General features: G+C 41.9%; 1 protein-coding gene and 1 long non-coding RNA gene across 4 annotated transcripts in view; both read left to right on the top strand.

Moving 5' to 3' along the window:
• Positions 1–3,924, top strand: part of LOC102016566 — a 22,535-nt gene extending 18,611 nt beyond the window's left edge. Inside the window, exon 4 of the long non-coding RNA XR_259704.1 lies at positions 3,642–3,924. This is a non-coding gene — a long non-coding RNA (uncharacterized LOC102016566). The remainder of the gene's footprint in view (positions 1–3,641) is intronic.
• A 7,435-nt stretch (positions 3,925–11,359) lies between these two features.
• The window catches only part of Lcp2 (lymphocyte cytosolic protein 2 (SH2 domain containing leukocyte protein of 76kDa)), a 45,896-nt gene continuing 31,999 nt past the window's right edge, over positions 11,360–25,256 (top strand). For 2 of the 3 annotated variants that reach the window (XM_005376313.2, XM_013509200.1), the window contains exons 1-3: positions 11,360–11,698; positions 15,324–15,386; positions 19,507–19,553. In XM_005376313.2, the coding sequence (XP_005376370.1) occupies positions 11,621–11,698; positions 15,324–15,386; positions 19,507–19,553 (188 nt within the window). In that variant the 5' untranslated portion in view covers positions 11,360–11,620. The remainder of the gene's footprint in view (positions 11,699–15,323; positions 15,387–19,506; positions 19,554–25,256) is intronic. The other variant, XM_013509206.1, reaches the window with a different exon arrangement.

Here is a 25,256-nt window from a genome sequence, read left to right as displayed (position 1 = left end):
TTAAGGATAAGGAATATTGATTACATAAATGATTAAAGTCATTTATCATTATGTCATTTATCATATTTATCATATTATTGATGATAAAGTCATACATTATATTATACATATGTAAGCCTATGAATCATATATATGTATATATGTATGGCTTAGAATGTAGGTAGCCTGAAACAAAATAAATACTCAATACTTTTCATTATTATTATCTCTATAATGGTTATCATTTTAGGCTGTTAGAACAACCACTTTGTTCACCTTTACATTCCCATTACATTCTTTGACACATATGGTGTCACACAGATGATCAATAAATATTTATGGAGTAAATGAACAAATGAACTGAATTAAATGAGGAACTCGTATAAGGTTAAATTTTCACAGACTAAAATTCTTTTGGGAACTTGGTAAAGAATATAGATAAACAAAGGGGGATGGTATAAGATCGTGGGAGGATTGAGGCAAATAGAAGAGAATGTTCTCTCCTTGAAGGCTTTCAAAATAACTTTTCTCATGGTGGGGACAATGAGGAATGAGATAGACCAAACAGAACACCCATAGTTAGAAGATGCCCACGGGCTGCCACTTTGGAGCCGAGTACCTCTACAGGCCCTTGCTATGTCAAAATGACACATGTCTGATTTCATTTCCCAGGCAGTCAGCTCTTATCCATGGCCATCCTTGTATAGCAATCCAAGACTGGGGGCCCATAAAACCCCTGAGAGAGATTTTCAATGAAGACAAGCATGCTTCTGCTTTCACCCAGTGCAGAGCTTTCTGCAGAAACTGAATGGGGCTTCAAAAATTACATGTGCAAAGGAAAATAAGAGAAAGAAAAGAAAAAAGAAATGCAGCTGGCTTGAAAAACAGGAAAAGGGGTCTGGGAAGCAGGCAATGGAGTTGATACCAGTAAGAGCCCAGTGTAGTGCCCTGTGTCTCAGAGTCTTTCTTAGGGTTAAGTTCTGAAGATAGCACTACAGCGGGACTCTGGGAGCTTCCCCTGGGGCACTGCTTTGCTTCTTGAATAGAACAGTAGGCAAATGGCTCCTGCTGCCTAAGTTGCTATTTCTTCCTTCTCCCTGCTATGTCCCATTGTGCTTACATAAACTGACAAGTCCACTTGGGATTTGGATGTGGAATTCCACATCAGCAGGGACTTACCAACAGTAGTTCACCTTGTATGGATGCTGGGTTAAAGATCTGAGTTCTCTTCTAAGACTTGGCATAACTAGCATAAATCATAGCTGTGTTATTTCCGGTTCCTCACTGCCCTGGATGAGGTCATGGGGTCCTTGTTGGTGATTTTCAAGTCTTTACTACTTAAAAATTAGTCTGTGTGATTTAGCAATTTTCAGTCAGAAGTGGCTTGCAACTCCTGCAGCCAGCAGACATGGTGTGTTTGGCTTACTTTTATTTTCTTAAGGGAATTGATGTATTGGTTTATTGTTACTGCTGTAATAAAGTATCACAATCTTGGTGATTTAACACAAAGGTATCACCATACAGCTCTGGAGGTTGACATCTCATACAGGTTTCCCCAGGTTAAAATCATGAGCTGCATTCCATTTTGAATGTTCTAGGAGAGAACCTTACCCTGCCTTTTCTAGCTTCTAGAAGCCATACACATTCTTTGGCTCATGGTCTTGTTTTTCCGTTTTCCAGTCCATTAAGATTGTATCTCTTGGTGTCTCTTCTATAGTCACAGCTCTCTTTGATTTTCTCTTCTCCCACCTCTCTTCCACTTTTTTTTCTTCTGTGCTAGGAATTGAACCCAGGTCCTTGCGCATGCTAGGCAAGCACTCTGCCTCTGAGCTGTAGTCTCAGTTTCTCTTTTCCATTTTTAAGGACCTTTTGATTACATTTGGCCCATGAGATATCCCAAGATACTCCCCTTAAGGCCAGCTGATTAGCAATCTTGATTTCAACCTGCAGTCTTAATTCCTCTTTGCCATGTAACCTGGCACTGACATATTCCAGAATTAGGGCATCGAGATCTTTTTGGGCCATTATTCTGCCTACCACAATTGTTTACACTTTCTTTTTGAGTTTGTTTTTAAATAAAATGTAGCTTTCTAGCTTTTCTTAAATATACGGCAACACAAGACCCACATTTTTACATGTGTCCTCTTCCATTACCAGGTGACAACAGATATAAGCTGAGCTGTTCCATTTGCCCCAGCCCTACCCTGCCTTAGCATCTCCCTGACACCAGTGCCCACAGTGGGCTTGCATTAGTACTGCCTTGCATTGGGCTGCTGTTCTTCCTATCAGGCTGCCTTTCCTTGCTTCATTTCCCCCTGGCCTTAACAGCCTACCAGCTGGCAGCACCTCTTTCTAATTATTACGAAAGCCAGACTCTAGCACTATTGCTGTCTGTCTGCACTCAAAATGTTAGAGAACAGTGTATACAATTGATCTTTGTCCCTGGGTGTCCCAGGAGAGCTCAGCTTAGTACTATATGTGACCTAGGACCACACAACACTGGAGAGCTGACTGCTGCTCTGGCTGGCCCCTGGGAAGGAATTAATAAATCAGATGTGTTCAGAGTAGTGAACAATCCCAGCAAAGATTACCCTCTACAGCATTTGAAGAGCTGTGCTCCTTGCTTCAATTTTACTTCACCAGTTCTTCACAACTGCTATTATATAGAGTTGCCCATACCCTGTGGAAATTGTAGCACAAAGAAGCTAAGTAAGTTGCCCAAGGTCTCTTAGCTGGAGTGTAACAGAGTTGGGATTCAAACGTATCATTCTGAGTCTAGAATCTGAGCCTTGACTCCCCTGGGTTCTGTCTTAAGAAGAGATGATTGACTTTGGGGGAATAAAGGGAATAGACTTGAAAAGAAAAGCTAGACCAGCAAGATCATGCTGCCAGATTTCCAGAATAATCTTGAGTCCCTTTAAGATCCCAGGAAACCACCAAAACAGGAACAAAGATGAAGCTCCCATTGGGAGAATCCTGGCTTTGAAGTTGCCTAGGTGAGAATCCCTAACTCACAAAGTTGGCGGGGAGGGAGAAGACTCTGCCAAGAGGTTCTGAGACTGTACAGTAGATACGAGGAACAGTGGTGAGAGGGAGGGGAGAGGCCTGGGTGTGAGAATTGGTTTCTTGTTTTTCAGTGCTAGAGGACTCTGGCACTTTTGTTGTCTAGTCACATGCTATATTTAGTAGCCTCTCCTTGGTTGAAAGAGAAAGTAGACTGTCCAGTTCCAGTAAGGGCAGGCCAAGGTCATGTTCTGGGAGGGCCTCACTCCCAGAGCCACTGGGATTTAGCAGTCACTGGTCTACATGAATACTGCAATCAATGAACACAGGCTCAAATTGAGAACTGATTTGCACTTGGAGTTTCTGTCTGTGGCAAGTAGGATCCTGATTTCTCACTAAATGCAAATAGTTATCACTGGCCAGAATGAGTAAGAAACAGGGACTTCTGCTCAACTAAGATTGTGCAGAAGAAAACAGATGAAGACATCGATATAATGATCGGCAAGAAGTCTGAGGTGAGAATACAGAAAGGTTTTCTGAACTTTGGTGCCTGCAGTTTTTCTTTGCTTTTGTGTGGCTTTTCCGTCATTCTTAGCTCTCATCATTTTTGTGGCCACTCCTGTTTTGTAAATCTGTAATTAACACTTGATTTAATGCAGATTTGGTGAAACCCAGCCTACAAGAGGCTGTGACTTGGGTGAAGAATTCATGGGATCAAATCCCTGACAGCTGTGTTTCCCCACGCACCTGGAGCAGGCTACGTGCACAAGCAGCGCTCATTTGAGGAGAGCTCTATTCATTTGCCAGGAATGGCCCTGAAGTGTACTCACTGGCCCAGCATAGTACAAGTAGCACCCTTTCCTCTTTCAAAAACATCTTGGTTTGGCTGATAACATACCCGATCTCCCTCTGATGGCACTCCCTGAAAGCTCTTCAGAATAAATGGTCACTACCAAACTATTTGTGCTTCTTTTTGTTGTTCTCTGAACAAAGGCAGACCAAAAAAAATTAATCAGCTACTGACAGGATCATAGAATGCTGGCACTCAAAGGCAGACAACATTCTTAGAAACTGTCTGGGAGAAGAAAATGAATGAAAACATCTCTATGATACCTTAGACACAGTTCAGGCATGTGACACAGCAACTTTATATATCAGCAAAAGCACTGTGAGAAATATTAAGTGTTACTGTCCCTTTTTATAGATGAGGAGGCTTTAAAAGGGGTTTAATGTTGAGCTGATGGCACTGCTTGGTGAGAATCTAGGCCTGAGGACTCCCAACCTCCCTACCCCTGGGAGCTTAGGAGCTCCAGGCTACCTCTTTTATACCCTTTGACATTGTACAGAGGAATTGAAGATTAATGATCTACGTGTGCTGGGAGAATCTTTTGGGGTTGTAAGCAACAGAACCCAACTCTACCTAACCTGAGTTGAGCCACGGGTAACTTTTTGGAAGAATATAAGTGCTTTCACGTGTTCACAAAGACAGTTTTCAAAACCAGGCTGGGAACGTGAAGCTGGTGGCTGCAGAGACACCACAGCAGCAAGGATGCAGGCCTCTTCAAAGCCTGAGGCAAGAACAGATGAAGAAGGCTGGTGCTTCTTTTCTCCCTCAGTTTCCCCTTTTCTACCATGCCCACCTCCCACCCTCAGCCTGACTCAGTGGAACCCTAATCCTAGCCTGCAAGAGGCTATGACCTGGGTGAAGAACTCATAGGATAAAATCACTGAGAGCTGTGTTGCCGCATACACCTCAGGCAGGCTACAGGCACACGCAGTGCTCATTTGAGAAGAGCTCTATTCATTTGCCAGGAATGGCCCAGAAGTGTACCCACTGGCCCAGCATAGCACAAGTAGCACCCTTTCCTCTTTCAAAAACATCTTAGTTTGGCTGATAACTGATCTGACCTGATAAGATGTTTAGTTCAATAAGAGGTACCTCCTTTATTGCAGCGGAGAATCGAAGGACGCCAGGAGCCCACACCAACCCTGCATGAGAATTGCTAAGCATGTTTCTTCTTTGCTAGGAAAAATGCATGTGATCCAAGAGTCATCACTGTAGGAGAACTCAGAGACAAAATATCCTGTTTTTCAGAGCTTAACAAATATGTTTGGCAAGACTTGTTTTGGGTAAATATTGATTACTCACTGGGAAATATTTTCATCCTCAGAATCTGCCTCTTTCAGTAGAGAGAGCCTCAGTATCACACAGATTTGGCTGCAAATACCACATTCTAGTTCTGATCATCTGCAACTCTTTGAATGAGCATTGTCTCCCTCAGCCTTTCTTTTCAGTCTGTAAAATGAGTAGTTGTGACTCTATTTGTCTTTCACAAGGAGTCATTATGAGAGTTACATGATATATGTAAGAACATAGCGTTTCTTTTCCGCAAAGCCTTGAGGCTTCATGGGAGGGTGGATAATGTACAGGCTTTCTGAATGTAACCACTTCTCCCCAAACCTACCCCAAACCCCTAACCCGTGCCATTTTTTTTTTTTTTTTTTTGGTTTTTCTCCGGTACCGGGAACGGAACTCACGACCTTGCGCTTGCCAGGCAGGCGCTTTTGCCGCTGAGCTAAATCCCCAGCCCCCATTTTTGTTTACTACAAATCTTGCCTTGTCTTAGTGGCATGTATGAACATCCTGGGCCCACAGCTTTTTCTTGCCGATAAGTACCTGGAATAGGTCACAGTTGCCTTCGTTCAGTGGGGGTTAAGTTGCTCCCTTTTTCTTGCACTCACCTCTCTATTTTTCTCCCCTTTGCCAGAGGAGGAAGGCAAGATTTTTTCTTGTATTAAACAGAAAGTCTGCTTTTCTCTCTCCTGGCTCCTGCCTACACTCTACCCACCCTTACTGGCACTTGCAGAGTTTCTCTTCGCAGCAGATCTATCTCCGTGCAGGCTGCCAAGGTGAAAAATGGGGCAGACAGAGGGGAGGTTAGACAGGAAGTGCAAATAAGCACTTCCTCCCACTTGCCTTTGAAGTTCTGAGGTACTTCAACTAAAAGAGCAAAGCAAGAGAAAGAGAGGGGATAATTTTTTTTTTTTAATTTAGAGATTAAAATTGTCAGCTCTGAGGAAGTGGAAAATATTGCTCCTTGTTGCCTTGTACAGAGTGGCTAGGTCATATTTTCCTCCGGCATTATCCCGGGATGGGGGAGGTAAAGACAGTGTCAGTGACCAGGCAGAGTGGAATGTCATCTGGAGAAGGACTGGGCTGAGGGGTTATATGGGCCTCCTCACCGCTGCCTCCCACTCCACAGCCTCCAGGAGCACTGGTGAGTGCTGAGCCTCCTGATCTGGAATATTTGCATGAGAGGCCCGTCCTCTCTGCCTAGCACATTTTGAGGAGAACTTTAGGGTTCTGTGTATGGCTTCAGGTGCATGAGGCAAAACCCTTACTGGCTCTCCTTGGTACCAGATAGCAGAATCTTTTGACCCAGCGATGGTAGAAACAAGACTGGGCCAAATATTGCAAGCATACACACTCCTTCATGGGCAAAGCTTTCGTGCATGTGTGTATGTGCATGGGAGGTGTTGACCAAATTGAGGTTTGGCTGAAGGATGTCAGCGAGTGACCAAGCTGCTTCCAGAGCAAAGAGAGCAGCAGGATTTGTTGGGATGAGTTAAGGTTCTATACTTCCCCCCAGCTGGCCAGGAACAGAGTTTCAAAGACATTTCTTCTTGTGATAGACTTGGATCAATGGATGATCACAGTCAATTTGTCCTAGAGGTTGCTGAAATTTTGTGTATCTGGTGCTATCATCCTGTTAAAATGTCCCAGTCTTTGTGGGTCTGGAGCCTATGGTGTGGCCATATCTTCAGATGCTTGAGTTTCTGTGGCTGCTGAAGACGAACAAGGATAGCAGCAGGAAAAACAACAATAGACAAACAAATGGAAAAAGAGAAAAGAAAGAAAATACGTCCCACCTCCACTGGACGGCGGATTGAGTTAACGCTGTATTACAGTCTTAGACAAAACATTTTTAAATGATCAACATGTCTATGTGCAGAGCTGAGTAGAATACAATCGAAGGATTAACACAGGAAGGAGGACAGACGCAATCTAAAGACAGAAATGCCAAGCCTCCTATCCCCTTTTAGTTACCCATCACACACTGGCAGGCCCACATAAAGAGCCAACGTTTTCCACAAAAGTGACCTTGATTTCCCCGAGAAGGAAGCTAGGAAACTGTTACTATACCCGTCTTACCAGCTGTATTACCTACAGCACAGCTAGTGGGAAACTAATAATGTGTTGCCCAGCTATGTAACGTCCAAAATTAGTGACTGTTAAGTTGACTAAGAATAAGTGAGACTAGAGGGCTTACTTGGTGTTTTCTTGGTAACAGTTTCTCTTTTTATGCAAAACCACTGCTTTTGTGGTTTTATCAGGGTCTCATGAGAGGCCTGTTGAAACATGCCATGGTACAAAGGATAATAGTTTACTGTGTCCAGGGGTTTATTTTTGTTTTCCCAGCATTCTGCCCCACCACTGTCCCACCATGGCGATCCCTAACTATCTCATCCTCACTCTGTTGGGCCCTTTTGTGTGAGTGGAGCTCTTTGTCACCCAGAACAATTCCAGATACAGATGAATCTTCAGTGACTTAGGCTCTTACTCAAAGATGGTCAACACGTTGTCATCCATAATCTGCCTACAATTCTTTTTCCCTGGTCCCTACGTGACAGCTGCCAGGTCCCTTCCCCAGCCTCACACACAGGAACTGTAATTCCCAAGTCTCTTTTAATGAAGTGTCATCTTTCTAAACTCTAAGATTAGCTAGGGAGAAAGACAGTTATTTCCCTGCCTGATTCTGCTGTGGGTTCAAAGGAGAAGGAGGGAGCTGTAGGCCTGGATGTGTTAGTAAGGAAGAGATTGGGGGTAACCCTTCATTTGGGGTAATAATTTGCTGCTGTCACACCCCTTTTGTCCCTAGGCTCTATCAAACTGACGCATTGGTCCCTGCAAGTATTGTTTTCTCATCCACACCCTCCACTGGATGCTTATGGAAGATTTCTATCCACAAGTCCCTGTCCCTGTGTACTAGCATAATGTTACGTGCAGAAACTGCTATGCTACCCTCACTTTGAAATATACAGGAGTTTTCTATCAGTGGATCCAGTATGCTGCAGATGGCAAATATTTTAAAACAAGTTGCATCTACATTAGACATGAGTACACTTTTTTCTTGTCATTATTCCCTAAATAATATAGTGTTAACACCTGCTCACATACATTTACATTGTATCAGGTGTTATAAGCAATCCAGAGATGATTTACCCAGGAGGATGTATGTAGGTGATACAGAAATACTATACCATCTTATTTAAGGGACTTTAACATCCACAGATTTCAGTATACACAGAGAATTCTAGAACCAATCCCCTGCAGATCCTGAGGGATGTCTGTAAAGAATACATCTGCAAATCTTTTCACTTGCTCCTTTCTAAGTGCTTCATTTTTCTACCTGGTTGCTGGAGAAAGATAGGATAGGGAAGAGGATCCTTATTTCTAGATGCTCACCCTTAAATTTCTGTGCCTCACCTGATTTCTACCCTCTTCTCTGTTCTATGCTCATCAAAGCCAGCAGACCGTTGCTGAAAACCAAACAGATTTGGTGTCATCACAACATTCCCAAGTGTTGGGCTATCCCCAGAGGCTGCTCTTATGCCTGTTCCATTTCACAAGGGAGAAAACTGAGGCTCATCAAGTGAGGCCACTGGCACAGGACCATGAGGCTCCTCTTGATTTCTTTTGGGGGCTAACTGGCCCTTCCCTCAGAGCTTCTGGAACACTCCTGCCATGGATAGGAGATGTGAAACTTGTGATTATTGTGAAATCAGCCAGGCCTGGGGAAGAGGAAAGGCACCAGGCTGAAGCAACCAGTTTCCCCTTGCACCATCCTCTCTTGCCTGCCTGGCTGCCCTTTCAGAGGAAGGGGCTTTTGGTTTTATGGGGAGAGGCACCAGATACTTGCCTTGTGCAAAGTGTGGGAAACATTTCTGAGCTTGTTTAGACTGACAGCCTCACTTGCTCATCATGGGAAGCAGACTATGTAAATGCCTCACATTAATAGAGGGAAAATTGCACAGGCTCTGGAGACAACCTGGCTTTGGATCCCGAATCCACTTTGGACAGGGTTCTATAATGTTTCTGTGTCTTGAGAGAGCAAATGTCAAAAGGCAGGCTCTCTAGACTCAGGGATATGTCGGATAAGGCCAGGTTGTGCAATCTATTTGCTAAGAAGTAGGAGATAAGGAGGTAGCTTCATATCTCTGACCCTCAGTTTTCTCTTCTGTAAAGTGGGAGTAATAAAAGAGCCGACAGTCAGCACAAAGTTCTCAGCACATGCCCAGGCACATAGGAAGTTTTGGGGTATTGTATTGTTTAGGCTTGTTGCCATCATCTTTATTGTCACGTGGGTTTCTGAGCTGCTGTGGCTGACTTCTCACTGAGCTCCATGGATTGTTCATTTGGCTACAGTTACTGGATAATTCTTCTGGAGCAATCTAATATTTAATGATACCTTCATTTTTAATTTCTGCTTTTCTGTTTTTTGTTATCTTCTCCTGAGTGGGATGATCATCATTTAAAAACTTGCTTTAATTTTTAAGTATGCTCTGGAACGTTCCTTTGCACAGGTGCTGTATGTTTTTACAGTGAGATTGACTGAGGTCCAGAATTTCCTCCTGTGTCCTCCATCCTTCAAGATTCTGCTTAAATCCCAGTTAATTTAATGACGTCTTTTTTTTTTTGCTTTTTTTAATTATTATTTTAAAAATAAAAGGTGAAAAATACTAACAGACCGACAACATTTTACAAAATAGCAAAGGATCAGTACAGACAGTACAGAGTTACAAACAGAGTGGTAGGGAATTAACAATGCTTGGTGTATTACATATTGATATCTTCAAAGTGGTTTCTCATGAAAACAGATATAGACATACAAATGATGTCTTTTTGATTACTCTACTTGAAAATGATTTCTCTCCCTCTGCCTACAAATGGCTTCTGTGTTGGTGATTTGAAAAATGAAGTGATGGGAGAGCTTTGAAACAGCAGGGCTGTGCTTCATAGAGCACGATCAGTTACTCAGTGTTCGTAGGCGCAGTATCCTGCAAGGAACACTTGGTCTGTGCTATCTTGATTGATGCCCACAGCAATCCTTGCAGGGAGGCTACAGAAACTCACTATTATGGACTATTGTATACCTCACTGGTGCAAAATGTATACTTTACTTAAACCCACAGCTGGTAGTAAGACAGACACACTGTAGCAATAGCAAGGCTCCTTAGATTGTATATAAGATGGAAATCAGGCATGACCAAAGCTATCCTTGAATGTCCCTCAGGAAAGCACTACCTCAGGTGCCAGTGTCATCATTCAGTAAGGACAAGAGGGCTCAATTCTTTCCTCAAACACTGGGGCAGATGGCTCTGTGTGTGTGTGTGTGTGTGTGTGTGTGTGTGTGTGTGTGTGTGTTTATGGAGCACTGGATAAAGTAGCTAACCTGTGTTCAGAGACTGCCATATAGCACAAGTACATTTGCCTTTAGATATACACTCAGCAATTGCTAGTGAATTGCTCAATTTATGAGAAGTGCACAGAGTCTGAGACTGATGAAGAAAACAGATTTCCATCTACCATCTCCAGGAAATGTGCCCTTTGGCTAGAATCAGTAGTTCACAGAATATGTGGAGGAAACTAACAAATACAACACAGGGTGGACACACTGAGCAGCACATTGGCACTGTGAACAGCACTGTTGCATTTTTTTCTTTACATTTTTCCCTTTTAAATGTGGGGAGGAAAATGCATTCAAGTTTTACAAGTATAATTCCTCTTCACAAATACTGAAACTGAATTACCTAGATTCTCAGTGCTTGCCTAAGACTGTATAGTGTGGAAGCATTCCCAGCAGAAATTGAGCCCAGTTCACTCCACTGTGGCAGCTCTTTCAACTCTAGGCGTCTGGCTCACTTGCCCACCAAGAACTCACTTGCCATCACAGTAAAGAGGTGGCTGAAGGCAGCCCAACTTTGGTAGAAACTGAGGGGTGGGAGGGAAAGAGGTTTGAAAGCATTCAAAGGCCATGCTCCTTCCCACCACTGTTCACTAATGTGAGAAATTATCTATATTTTAGGTCAGCTGTCAAAAGAGATTTTTATCTGCAAAAATGCAGCCAAGCAGCAATGCGGCAGAGAGCTATGGGTGCTAGGAGTTTTCATGGAAATATACTTGGACTGACTTTGCAGCTGAAGTCCTCCTCATTGGCCCTTCCAGGAGGCGAGGGTGACTGGGACCAATGGGAATTACCAACACTGTCTGTCAGCATTTCAAGTCCCCAGTGCTGGGCTTCCTTGTTTACTTATTTAGAACTCAGCAGAGGAAGTGGTAAAGGAAACTAGCTGAGTCGTTTTCTGAGAAGAGACCATATTTGTTCGCAGAGGAAGCTGTTGCTTTTTGGGATCTTACTAGAGTAGAAAAGACGTCTGCTCCAAAGAAGGTGTTCCTGAGGCCAGCTGGGAATTGGAAGAGCGAAGCACACCTCCAAAGTCTGGATCTGGGGTTCTTCTCTGTTCATGGGTGCAGTTCCTGTGCCCAGCTTGTGAGTGTCCTCCCAGGACAGCAACCATGGCACTGAAGAATGTGCCCTTTCGCTCAGAGGTCTTGGCCTGGGACCCTGACAGCCTTGCTGACTATTTCAAGAAGGTGAGCCTTGCTCTTTTGTCAATGGTTGGGCCGGTGGTAACTTCAGTGGGCTGGGCAGAGGCTTGAAGAGGGAATCTGGATAGAACATAGGAGACATAAAAGAGCAATGGGAGAGTACGGTACTCACTCTGTGGCAACTTTACTGGTTGAATGAATGTCACATAGACTGCTAAATTTTTCTGGCAATACATTCTACAGAGAAGGATAGAAGGGAGCTTTCAAATGAGTGTATCCCTACTCTGTGTGAGCATCTGAATTTGATTTTCTACAGGCATTGTCCCACTGAATATTCCCTCTGTTTTAAGAGGTCAAGATTGTCCCATTGGCTCAGCTATAAAATTAGCTCATGTAGGTTAGATGGTACAAATCCCCCCAGAGACCACATGCAATAGAGGCAGAATTTTAACCACACCTGTTTTGTTTCAAAGTTCATGTCCTGAGATGTAGACTGCAACAGCTAATGTAATAAAGGTGACTTACTAGAAAGGGGAGACACAGAGTCCTGAGGGTAGGAGAAAAAGCGTAGTAAAAGAGATGAATAAAGGGGTGTGATGAATGGTTTTACATACAGCATTTGAACATTCATTGCTCATGACCATGAAAGAGTAGTCTTCAAGCTCTTATATCAGTCAGACTCCTTTTAGAGGTTTTTGATGATCTTGGGAGGCAAGCAAGAAAACTGGTATGAGCACCAGTACACAGCTGGGAAAACTGAGGTCCTTTACGGGGAAGAGGCTTAGCTAGGTAGAATCAGAAGCCAAGCATGTGGCAGAAAAGGAACCAGAGTTTTGCTGTTCTCCCTTCCAAGCTTGGAGGAGGTACTCAGGTGTCCTTGTGTCTGCCTGGTCTATACTGATGAAGACCGCATATCTGCTTGGAGAGATCTCAAGCCGTATGACTTGATTAGGGACTCTATCCTTACCCAAGGGGTAAGACGCCCTACAACAGAAATTTGAGCTTCTAACACTCTTATCCCTGCAGGGTGACATAAAATGCAGTTGATATTTCAGACTGCCATGGACAGGATATTGTGAATCTAAGACCTTAACAGTCATCTAATTCAAGTTTTTTTTTTTTTTTTTTTCCTGAGATAAACTGAGACCCTGAGGGGGTAGAATAGACTTCCTAGGACACATAATCAAACCTAGGATCTACTTAGTGCCATGGTATTTACAGTTACAACTGTTCTTCCCCAATTTACAGAAGGAAATATGAACATGTTGAACTAGGTATGGCAAGGTAGGAACACAGTCCACAGATTCCATGCTTTGCTTTTTTTGTGCATTTCATTTTTGTTACTTTTTTCCCTTCACACAGTTATCATAAACTTGTGGATGGAAAGGTGGTTGGACAATTGGCTTTTGAAAGATGTTTTTAAGTACTTTTTGTAAATGTAGATCACATACATTAGGGTAAAAAGTGAAATCTGCCAAGATGGAGTCAAGTTACATGCTAGCTCAATAAAGAAAGGAGAAAGGAAATGATCATTACAGAGGAAATTCTGAAAGAGATGGAGAGGCACTGACAGGTCTCATCTTCAAGTATGACAGAATTATACAACTCAGTTGAACAACAGAATTTACTGGTCAAGTTCTCATCAGAACAGGGAGAGGGATCACAGGCCAGGAAAGATGCAAAGAGTCACTAGTTTGCAGCCATGTGCTCTAATCCTGTCTGGGTCCCCAACTCACTATGTGTTCTTAGGCTTGTCCCTTTCTCTCTCTGGACCCCAGTCCCATCCTCAAAGCCAGCTAATTGCCTTGATCAGTACATACCAAATCTCTATGCTCACACGAATCACCTAGGGTGCTTGTTTAAAAAACAAATTCTAGACCTTAGGCCCAGATCCTACTGCATCAAGATCAAACATCTAGGTTCAAGTCTACAATCAATCTAGGTCAAAACTAGCACTCTGCAAAACTGACAATTCATCTGATAATGACGACAGTGAAAATGATTAATTAAAAGCTGTTGACTATTCCAAGAACCACTTGTACCTTGTGCATGCAGATCAAAGAGACGCCAAAGCCCCATAGATGCTGACCTCTAAATCAGCTTTCTGAGGATGATATTCACGCTCCCCCTCCACATAAAGAGGGGACAATTGTATTGTCTTTTACATTTGTTGGCCATAAGATAAGAACTTCATTTTAAACTTGGCCCAAAGAAGTCTATGACAGACTGTGAGGCCTACCTTTGTGAGGAAAAGCTAGAATACTCAAGGTAAATATTTAACCTTAAATACTCCAGCCATCAAACTTAGAGATATTTTAAATGCAAATACATATGATCCTGAGGATGTGTGGAATGAACACTTCATGTGATAGTCACTTGATTTTGGAAAATAATCAAGACCTTAAAAATGCCCAGGCCTGTTGATCTTATAACTAACCCTATTCTGATATTCTTACTTAGAATACCTCTCTTCCTTTCTTTTTTCTTTCATTTTCTTTCTTTTATTTTCTTTCTTTCTCTCTCTTTCTTTCTTCTTCTTTTTTTTCTTTTTCTTTTTTTTTTTTTTTTTTTTTGCCTTCTTCTTCTTTTTTTAAGACAAGGTCTTACTATTTAGTTCATGCTAGCCTTGAACTCACTGTGTAGCTCAGACCTGCCTCAAACTCATGGTGATTTTCCTGCTTCTGCCTTCCCAGCACTGGTATTAAAGGTGTGTGGCATCATGCCTGGCTGACTTTCTTAAGCAGAAAGAAAAAATTATGCAAAAGAAAATTCATGGTGCTCTATATTTTGATCTGGATGGTGTATGAGTTAAGCTGTACTTACATTTTCTCAGTTGACTTACTACATATAAGTAATAGTTATGACAAAAGGAAATTTCCTGATGGACATTTAAAGCCATGTCCTGAAGCTCTGTCACCTCTAAGACTCACACAAGTTATTTGATGTTCTGTGGCTCTCATGCCTCATCTGCAAAGTGTGAGGATTAAATTACTTAAGATTAATTTAAAAACTTGGAACAGTGCCTGCCATGTAGAAAGCATTCTGTGAAATTAGCAGTTTTTATTATCATTATTGGAACAGGAATTTGATAAACAAACTAAATGTTCAGCAATAAGGGAGTGATTAAATAATTTTGTGACCATTAAAGTAAGTTTAGCACAACACCAGGCAGTTCTTATATTACCATATTAGGTAATTTAAGAGAAAAAAAGTCAGGAAACAAGGCTGAATATAACCTTCATTATGTTTAGAAATATGAAAGGGAAAAAAGGACTGAAAGAAATACATCACAGTATTCACCAAGGCTGCCTTGGTTGGGGCGGGACAAGTGTTTACTTCCTTGAGTCAGCTCCTCTCTATTTTCCTAGGGCATCTGTAGCCAGCCTCTCTCTGGTGTGGAGAGTAGTATCTTTCTGGAAGGGTTGGCCCAAAAACCTTACAGTGAGCAATTTCTCCATTTTAACCAGTCCTGGGAGGTGGTGGGTAGTGAAAACTGGGCTGAGGTGGGGCAAGGCCCCTCTGCCAGACGGGGAGAGAAAGAAGAGGCTGGCTAGCCACAAGTGTGAAAATTGCTGAGCTTCTGGGGCAGGCGGGGGTGGGGGAGAAACCAACGGCAGGGGCCAGCCTGGCCCAGCTTGACTGACAGCACCTCCCTCCCCACTCTATGCAGCTGAACTACAGGGACTGTGAGAAGGCTGTGAGGAGGCATCACATCGATGGGGCTCGATTTCTGGTAAGCTTTGGCTCATCAGATACACTGAAGTCAAAGACATTCTGTCCTCATTATTATCACCCCATGGTTGCAGGACCAACTGGTCTACCCAATCCCCAGGATGCCCATGGTCAACACTGTCTTCCTGAGAACAGCATCCCTCTGCTCTCCTCACGGGTTTGCTATGGCCCCATCTTATACCATGTCTCAGAATTCTGTATTCAGGAGCCCTCCAGTCTGTCACTGATACCAGCGTACACTCTGAAGCCACAGTATAAAGAATAAAATACATATAGTTTTGTAAAAAACATATAGCTCTTGCAAATATATTCAAATGCTACCCCTGAATTAGGAAAAAAAAAACATATAAGAACAGAAGATTCTTACCTGCCATTTCTCACATTGGGCCCAATATTCACTGAGTTGAAAGAAAGATGGAATCACTCTCACCATCTCAACTACTTCCCTCTTTTTCACTATCGAATTCATGTAATTGATTTTGTGGCAAACACACATGATACTGCCCTCTCCACTATCTTATAACTCAAGAAGCTTTAAGTATAAGGCCAGGAATAAGGCCACATTAAGGACCAAGCCATTAAAGGGAAAGGGATGCAGCTCTGAGGATGAAGATGCACTTGGCTGTGGTCAGGAAGGTGGTGTGAGTGTTTCACTGGAAGTGACACCTTTGCCTATAGGTTAAGAGAGACCCTGAGCAGTACCAAACATCGTTTCTGGGCACTTTGGTACATCTTTTAATAAGAAATGCAAGAAGACTTCAAGGATCTCAGCAGAGTAGATGTTTCCAGTTTGGATTCAGAGTAAGGAGGGCAAGCTGAGTTATTCATAAAACATAGTAAGGGATCTTGACAATGAGACTTCAGGTTAATTGGAAGGAATCAAGAAGTTACATATTCCCACTTCCCTTCCAGCACACCAATCCATTTGTGTATGTATGTATGTATGTATATATCTATCTTGTGGTACTAGGTATTGAACCCAAGGCCTTTGCACTGAGGTACTTCCCCTCTTCCCCACACCTTTATTATTTAGAGACAGTATCTGGCTGAGTTGCTAAGTTTTCTCTGCTGGGCTTGAATTTTGGATCTTCCTGCCCGAGTCTCCCAGAATGCTAGAGATTACAGGCATGCACCACCTCACCCCATTATCAATTCATTTTATCTGTTGTATCCCTGCCACCAACATGTGCTTGAATTTCTTTAGCAGTAGTGAGCTCACTATCACCCATAGCCATCTGTTTTTTTCTCTGCTCCTCTGAAATCTCACAGTGAGGCTGGTGGTCTAAGATTTGCTTTGGTCTAAGATTTGCTTTGCCGGGGCGCTGGGGATTTAGCTCAGCAGTGCAGTGCCTGCCTGGCAAGCACAAGGTCGTGAGTTTGATTCCCTGTACCGGAAAACAAACAGACAAACAAAAAAAGATTTGCTTTCTGGGTACCATGTTAGATACATTTTTTAACTATTCTACCTAAGTTATTCATTTAGTCACTGATCATTTGCTTGGCAAGTACTTTACTGAGCTCCCTTTCATAATGACTCATGTTGTGTGCTGGGGATAGAGAAATGGTGAGACCTGATTCCTACCTTCCACAAGACTGACTTACAGCAGAAAGATATCTTCAGAAAAGCTTCTAACCACTTCATTTACAGAGGACAACATGTGCCAAAGTGTGATGAGATTCTAAATTGCAGGCCTGAAAATGGAACTAACACATAAATTTAATTTAGTCCAATACTGTATGAGTTCTTAACTTATTACTCACTCATAGTGAGTTTTGTGTAAGTAGAATTCCTGGAGGTCTGTTGTTGCTATTCTTGCAATTACTACTGAAACTCAGTTGTTCTTTTCTGTTGCTTGGGCATCAACAAAAAGAGATGTCACAGCTGAGTGGAAAGGGAAGAAGACATGTCTGGGTCACCTGGAAAAGGCACCTGTTCTCTCTGATCCTGCCTTTGCTCTCTGGCCTACAGACTGAGCATGTTGTAGTGGGTCACAGTGCAGGATAGATACTTTTAGCTCCATTATTCACCGAGCACCCCCTGTGTATCATGCCCGATAGGACAGGACTGCTGCCTTGGTTGAGAGATGGTATCTAAGCAGTTATGTGTTCTCTGCTCTAATCTCTTGAATCTATTAGTCTTTTAGAGAATGCTACACATTCTACTGATTCCATGAATGGGAGGAAGTAGAAAGAGGGAAGCCAGGAGTCAGGAAAACAGGAAGCAGAATCAAGTGCAGGGCCCAGCAACTGGTGTCTTTAAAGGCAGCTTTTACTGAATCCCACCCTCCACCCAGGAGCTCTGGGTATAATTTGGAGTTCTTAGACTAAGGTATAATTACTCATCTATTGCCCTCTCCAGTTCTGTAATATCCAGGGCCCATCTGTCATTAAAGGCAATAATAGAAGGTCCTAGTGAATTTTCCTTCCTTTCTCCCTTTCCCCATTCCTTCCCTCCTCCCCCTTTCCTTTCTCCCTTCTTCTAGCCCTTCCTTCCTTCCTTCCTTCCTTCCTTCCTTCCTTCCTTCCTTCCTTCCTTCCTTTCTTCCTTCCTTCGCTCCTCTCTAAAGAGTAGGAGCTAGTAGGTCTCCTGAATCTGTCTTGCTGCCATATTTGTTTTGCACTGAAGTGCGAATCTTTTTGGTGGGGAATCAGGGTCCTATGCATCCAGAAGGTGTATAAGGGGAGATAAAATGTGCTTCTGTAGTGGTTAGGAAGGCATGTGGCTGCATACCATGGAAACCTGAACACAGTGTTCATGAATAGGGGCTGACCTTTCTCAAGTAATATGTATAGATGGCACTTGAGGCTGATGAGCTCCTCAAGGAAGTCATTGGAAACAGGCTGTGCTCACCCTATGCAAAATCCCAAGGTTTTTGTTATAACAGTTCTGAGCTGGCTACTTTACTTCTAGTGTCACATCTGCAATTCAGGTGGAGGAAGAAGGGAAAGGCAAAAAATAAAGTAGCGTGATGAATGTGTCTCTCATTTTTTTGAGAAAGTACGAAAAGTAGCAACTTTTCTGGAAGTTCCACTCCGTTGACTGCAAATTATATCTCACCGGCTGCAAGTGAGTCATGTGAATCCATCATCTGCAGGGGAATCTGAGGAGCTCGATACTTTTGAGCAACAGAATTTATTTCTCTGAACAAAGTCCAGGGCCTGACAGTAAGGAAAAACAAAAGAGTGGGACTGGAATAGGTGGGCGGCAGTGTCTGCCAACTTTCCTCTCCAGCAGGCCCCTGGCGTGCAGCTTTCCTGTCTCTGTGACCTTCTTAACTCCCTGGGTTAACTATACGATAAACCCACAACTCTAACTCCAAAACCATCATACAAGTAACTCAGGGTTTGCTGCAGGTTTTTGAAAGAGGCCAAGGAGGGGTTACATTACATAGCAAAGCTCTCCGGAACCCCCCTTTTGATATGTCCCATTTTCCCTCCCAGTTCTTGTCCCTTTTGTACATGCCTGTTCTTAACTTATCCTGCTCCTCTGTCTCTCATTTTACTCAAGTCCAACTTCCTCTCCACCTCTTCCCAAACTTCCCCCAGGCTGTGTCCTTCTCCCAGCACCCAGTGATCAACTATCACACCTCTGGAAGCTTGGACAAAGCCTGATTCTTCCAGGACTCTTGCCTCACTCTCTTTACCTCCCCACACTGCCTCAGGTGGTCTGATGAGAAGTCTGGCCAGAAACTGCATCAAAGAGTTGGATCATATGAATCTAATGAACACATTGCCAAGATCACCCAGCTGCACTCACTTTGAAGATACCACACTCTAACTGTTCCTCGTCCTTGAAGATTGATGGGAGCCCTCAAACACTGGTGAAAAGTGTAGGGAAGAGGTCTTAATGTGGCCAAATTTAGCTCACAAAACAAATTCTCTTGAGTTTCACGGATTTGGTCCTCATCATGTTTACTCACTGAAGCGAGTTTTTTGTTAACCATTAAAACTCAAAATTTTACATAAAACACAAATTTCAAAATTCTGTTTGAAAAAGTAGACCCTTGCTATTCTTTAGTCTGCTGTAGTTGCTACTACTCTACCGTTTCATATGTTAGTCTCATGGCTCAGTGTCCCTTCTGTGGGTTTTACCTTGCCTACCATGTGTGTCTTCATTTCAGAACCTGACAGAAAATGACATCCAGAAGTTCCCAAAGCTCCGGGTGCCGTAAGTATTTTCTCTGATTCTATGGGTATCTGTGCGAACAGAGATTAGAGTGGGAAGCAGTCCAGGGTAAAGCCAAGTCAGTTGTACATTACTGTTGGTTTGAAGTAAGAAATCAAGTAAGGAAGGGTGAGGACAGGGGCAGTGTATGGTAAAGAGAAGTTAAATGATGAATTACAGAAAGGAAGTAACAGATCCAACCCAGCTGGTGTGTTGGCTGCTCTGGCCGAAGAGAAGCTCAACTCTATCATATTTTCATTTCCTGTCTTCCCAACGGGGTACCTTGTGCCTATGAAAATAGTATGAGAGTCAAGAGACCTGAGGGTTCACTATCACGCCATCATTGACTCAATAATGGAGATTTCTGGACCTCCATTTCCAGCTCAGTAGAATAAGGGTGGAACCTGCTGAAGGGTATCATTTTGTTTGACAATATTGACTTCTTAGGGATGGCTGCCAGAGTGTTTTATTGAGGATAATCTTAAAGAGAGGAAGCCATGATTAATTACTGATGTCTACCGTGGATGCAGAAATAGGAAGCCAAAGTTTACATATTGTGACATGTATTTCTCATCTGTCTAGTAAGGGTCTTACCTACTTGAATCCCTACAGAGCCAAATAGATATATAAATGTGTAAAAGAGACAGGTTGAAAACAGAAAGTCCTTACTGATTTATCTTTCATTTTATCAACTTTGAATAAACATGGCTGAGGAGAAATATTTCTCCACTATAAGAAAAATAATAGGGGGTGGGGCACTGGGGATTTAGCTCAGTGGCACAGCTCCTGCCTGGCAAGCACAAGGTCATGAGTTCGATTCCTGGTACCGGAAAAAAACAAAAAAACAAAAAAACAAAAATAGTATGATTATGGTGATTTTTAAAAAGTAACCAAAACAAAGCTTCACTACTGGTGAAACAATAGGAAGTGGGGGGTTGTGGCAGTCAGCTGTCATTTTTTCTAGTCAAAGAGTGCAGCTGGTACTAACTCCAGCTAGTGTGAACTCAACGATCTCCAATCATTGAATTTATCAAGATTAACTAGAAATATGGGTTTTATGTGACATATCTGTTTTTAAGTGTTAGCTCAACTGTCTTTAAATGTTGTGAAAGCCCAGTAAACATGCTTATCAGCTAGAGTTACTTAGGGTGTTACCAGTTGTTTTTGCAGTGCTGACAAATGAACCCAGGGTCTCATGAATGCCAGGCAAATACTCTACTACTGAGCTGTGTCTCCAGCCCTCTGGGTGCTATTAGTTTGAGACATCTATTTTCAACATTATCTGAGGTCCCATCTCTTATTCTAAGGGACTCAGACTCATAATGACAAAAAGGTAAGCCAAAGGAATAAGAAGTTGGAAGGTCTCACGAACCGGTAGGAGAACCAGAGTAGCTCAATTTAGAAAAGTGTATTTAGAATGACTGTCAGGTTTCCCTGTTCCGGAAAGGTAAAGGAAAAGAGAGGAATAAGGATTTACCTTGGAGCTGCCTATCTCCAGAGATAATTGTGGTTGAAGGTCACTTGATCTTTCTAAGAATTTTCTCTAAACATTTGGACCTTTAGAATTTAAATTAAATTTAAAATCCAATGCTACAGAAGCACTAGTGTTGCACACACATGATGGCTACTAAAGTAGTCCCTTATTCATGTTTTGCTCTCTGTGATTTCAGTTACCCATGGTCAACTGCATCTGAAAATATAGTAATAATAAGATATTTTGATAGAGAGACCGATCATTCATGTAATTCTTATTATAGTATATTGCTATAATTGTTCTATTTTATCTTTACTGTGCCTAATTTATAAATTAAACTTCATCATAGGTATGTATATATAGGAAAGAACATGATACTTTTAAGTCTTAGTACTACCCATGGTTTCAGACATCTACTGGCTATGTTGGATTAATACATTGACAAATTTAGTGGTGTTAAGAGCCAAGTCCCACCTCTGATCACATGAGGGTTTTGGGAAACACTTTAAATCAAACCATGACAGCCTTAATAAAAAAGCTACTTTGCAAATAGTTACATAGCAAATTTTGAAAACAAGATTCAAAAGAATCAGACTGTTTCCAAGTAACTTAACTACATCCTCAAACAAAAGTATAAACTGTAAAAAAAAAAATATAGTAATGCATAAACATTCACTATCCAATAAGGTAAAATGTACAGTGCTGGGAATCTAATTGAAGGAGAACATGTATGCTAAACAGCAAGACAATATGACCCATAACGAGGGGGAAAACAAATGTATCAAAATTGACCCAAGAATGGTACAGATATTGGCATTAGCAGACAAGGTCCATACGTGCTAAAAGTTAAATTTAGGCATAGGAGCTACAAACAGAGCAAACTAGAGCTTCTAGAAATGGAAAATATCTGAGAACAGTATCTAATGAATAATATCTGAGACTAGAAATAAACTGCTTGGGATTGATAATAGATTCAACATTGCAGAAGAAAATGTTAGTAAACATGAACACAGCAGTAGAAACTAATCACAATGAAACAGAGGGAAAACAGTGTAACAAAATCATTGAAAGAGCATCAGGAAACTGTGGGCAACTTCCGACAGCATAATATATGTATGATTAAATACCTACCCCGGCACAGTGGTGCCTGGATATAGTCCCAGCACTTTGGAAAGCTAAGGCAGGAAGATCACCCGTTTGAGCCCAGCCTTGGCATCTTAGTGGTTTAACAAGACCGGATCTAAAAATAAAAAATAAAGAAGAGTTGGGGATGTAACTTAGTGCAAAGGTCACTCCCCAATACTACCAAAAAAAAAAAAAAAAATAGAAAGGCAGACAAAAGGAAGGAAAGAAAAACAATTTCCAAAGTAGAGTAGAAGAGTGTGCATATAAAGAAAGGAAAAGAGATAGAAATAAACTGTTCAATGAAATTATGACTAAAAGTTTTCCCAGGTGAATAAAAATAAAGCCATGGATTCAGCAAACCCTAAACCCCAAAAACACAGAAAGGAAACTATCCCTAAGGCATATTTTAATCTTATTGCTCAAAACAACTGGTTAGAAAGAAATGATATAGAAAAAAAATCTTAAAGTAAGTCAGAGAACAAAAAGATACATTGCATACATAAGAACAAATATAAGGATGCTAACAGATAGCCAGTAAGAAATAATGCAAGCAAAAAGACAGTGGAGCAATATTTTAAAGTACTAAAAGAAACATATTGTCAACCTAGCATTAATACCCCCAAATACCTTTCAAAACTGAAGATGAAATAAAGATTTTTCAGATGTACAAAATGTGAATAAATTCATCACCTGTACTGACTTTCCCTACAATAAATGTTAAGACAGCAAAAGTTCTTAAGGCTAAAGGGAAACAATGCCAGACATTAACCTGGATCTGCACAAAAGAATGAAGTATACCAGAAATGGCAACTGTTGGGGTCTATGTATACATACTTGGCTCTTGGGGGCATTTGAGTTTGCAGCTGCTGGACCCTGTACAAACTTAGGACTTCATTTGAACTGCTGCCAGGTACTTACTCTGTGTCAGGCTTTGGCTAATCACTCAGTTTTAACAATGGAGGACAGGATGCCCATCCTGAGGACACTTACAGTCTAATGGGGGAATTGGATACACAACCAAAGCAACTGTACTACATATGCCTATTCAAGTACAAGTTCAGTGGGAGTAGGGCGGCATGAGTGTTTCCCTATGGTGTTCCGGGAAGACACTTGGGAAAAAGAAGCTTAGTTAAATCTTGAAATCTGCCATGAGTGTTCAGATAAGGTTAGACTGCAGAACATTCTAAGAGTGGGGAGCATTTACAGAGCCACAAGGTGGCCGTATACTTGGTGGACTGAACAGCGGATCAGAAAGGCTGTGGGATACACACAGGGAAGTGGAAAGCAGAGTCTAGAACAGTGGTGGCGAACCTATGGCACACACAGGTTGTTCACATCATTGGAAGGTCTAAAAGGTTCACCAACACTGGCCTAGAATGACGGGTAGTTACGTAAGGGTCACAATTTATAAAGGTTCTGTGAGCCATGGAAGGGGTTTAAGAGTATTAGTGAAGTGTGTGCAGCAAGGGAGAGTATCAAAGTAGACTTGTATCTTGAATCTGCCACAGGAAGTATAAAAGATGATTCAGAGGGGGCTCAGCTGGAGATCAAGAAGCAGGTGGTAGTCATGGTCCCATGAAAGAGACGGGAACTCCTCTGGGGCAGTAGTTCTCAAGATGGAGGATTTAATCAGAGCAGTAGAAGAATCGAGATAAGGAAGGCACTTTGAAATTGGAAGGTCCTCTCTCATCTGAAGGCCCACCTGAGCTAATATCCTTGAACCACGTTTGAGTTCAAGGAGAAGGAAGTGGAGGTGAGAAGCAGCTGTGAGATAATATAAAGGGGGAGTTGTAACACTCGCATTGCAGGTGGGGCGGTGGCAGGGATATCTCTTTAGCTATTTGAAAAAGGAAACAAAAACTTGGCGTGTGGTACAGTGCCTTCCACTATGTTTGAATGTATACTCCAGATGTACCATGAGGACAACCCACCTAATATGGAGGATTAACATGGGGATGATGGGGGAACATACCAAGAGAAGATACAGGATACCTTGATTAGTAACTCAGAGAGTTATTGTCCCTTTAGAAGAAACAGAGCAAGTACTGCCTCCAGTATCCTAATGAGTTAAATGACCCCAGTTTCCCAGACAATACAAAATAAAGAATCACTTACATGGACAATATGGGCTTATTAGTTTTAAAGTACTACTTTGGGTATAAAAAGGTATGCAGGAGAGCTTAGTGAGAAGTGCAGACTCTGAGGTCAGCCTACTTAAATCCTAATTCTTCCATTCATGAACTACTGAGTGTGGACAAGTTATCCCAGCTCCCTAGCCAGCTTGCTCAGCTATAAAATGGGGATAATAATAGAACCTGCCTCAAAAGGTCAATGAGAAAATTAGAGGAAATAATAACAATATGCCCTGAATCAGTGCTAGCTATCCTTATATGCAAAATCTTGACTTGTGCAATTTCAAATTTTTATTAATTATTCTATTTTGCTAGAGGGGGAGAATTAAAGGATAGAATGGATTTAGGGCTTTGGAATGAGAGTGATACAAATTCTAAACCTGGCTCCTGCTAGCAGCAGAACCTTGGGGAATTTACTTCAACAGTCCCAGCTCCAGTTTCCTCATCTATGAAGTGAAAAGAACTCTCAGAGGGTAGGGAATATTAAATGACCAAATTTTCCTGGCACTACCTTGGACACAAAGATGTTCAATACCTATTCATTCTGTTTCTTTGGACATAGGTTGATCTGTCTTGATTGTCACCTTAAAGGGCCATAGAAAGAAATTGTGTTCATGTATAGTAAACCCAAAGAAGATTATACTCCTCAGAATATCTCTCTTTCCTTACCCAATGCTTAAAAATTCAGCATTGAATGGATTTTTGGAAGAAGGCAGATTCTGGTGAGGAAGTCTATTTCTCTGCCCCCGACTCTTTATTTTTTAAAACATAGACACTCTCAAGATAGGGCTGATCCCAACCCATCTTCAATATTGTAGTAATGGTGGATTCCTATAGAAAACAGTGATGCATCCATTTATAGGGCCTGGGTTAAACCTCATGTTTTGATGAAATTGGTAGAATACCTGTTGAAAGTCTGCTGATGCCTATTTGGAGTTTATTAAAGGTGCAAATGTTATAATTTTATATTAAAAT

The sequence above is a fragment of the Chinchilla lanigera genome, unplaced genomic scaffold, assembly GCF_000276665.1.
Source record: "Chinchilla lanigera isolate Chin_1 unplaced genomic scaffold, ChiLan1.0 scaffold00007, whole genome shotgun sequence".
Lineage (NCBI taxonomy): Eukaryota > Metazoa > Chordata > Mammalia > Rodentia > Chinchillidae > Chinchilla > Chinchilla lanigera.
This window is presented reverse-complemented; position numbering and strand designations above follow the sequence as displayed.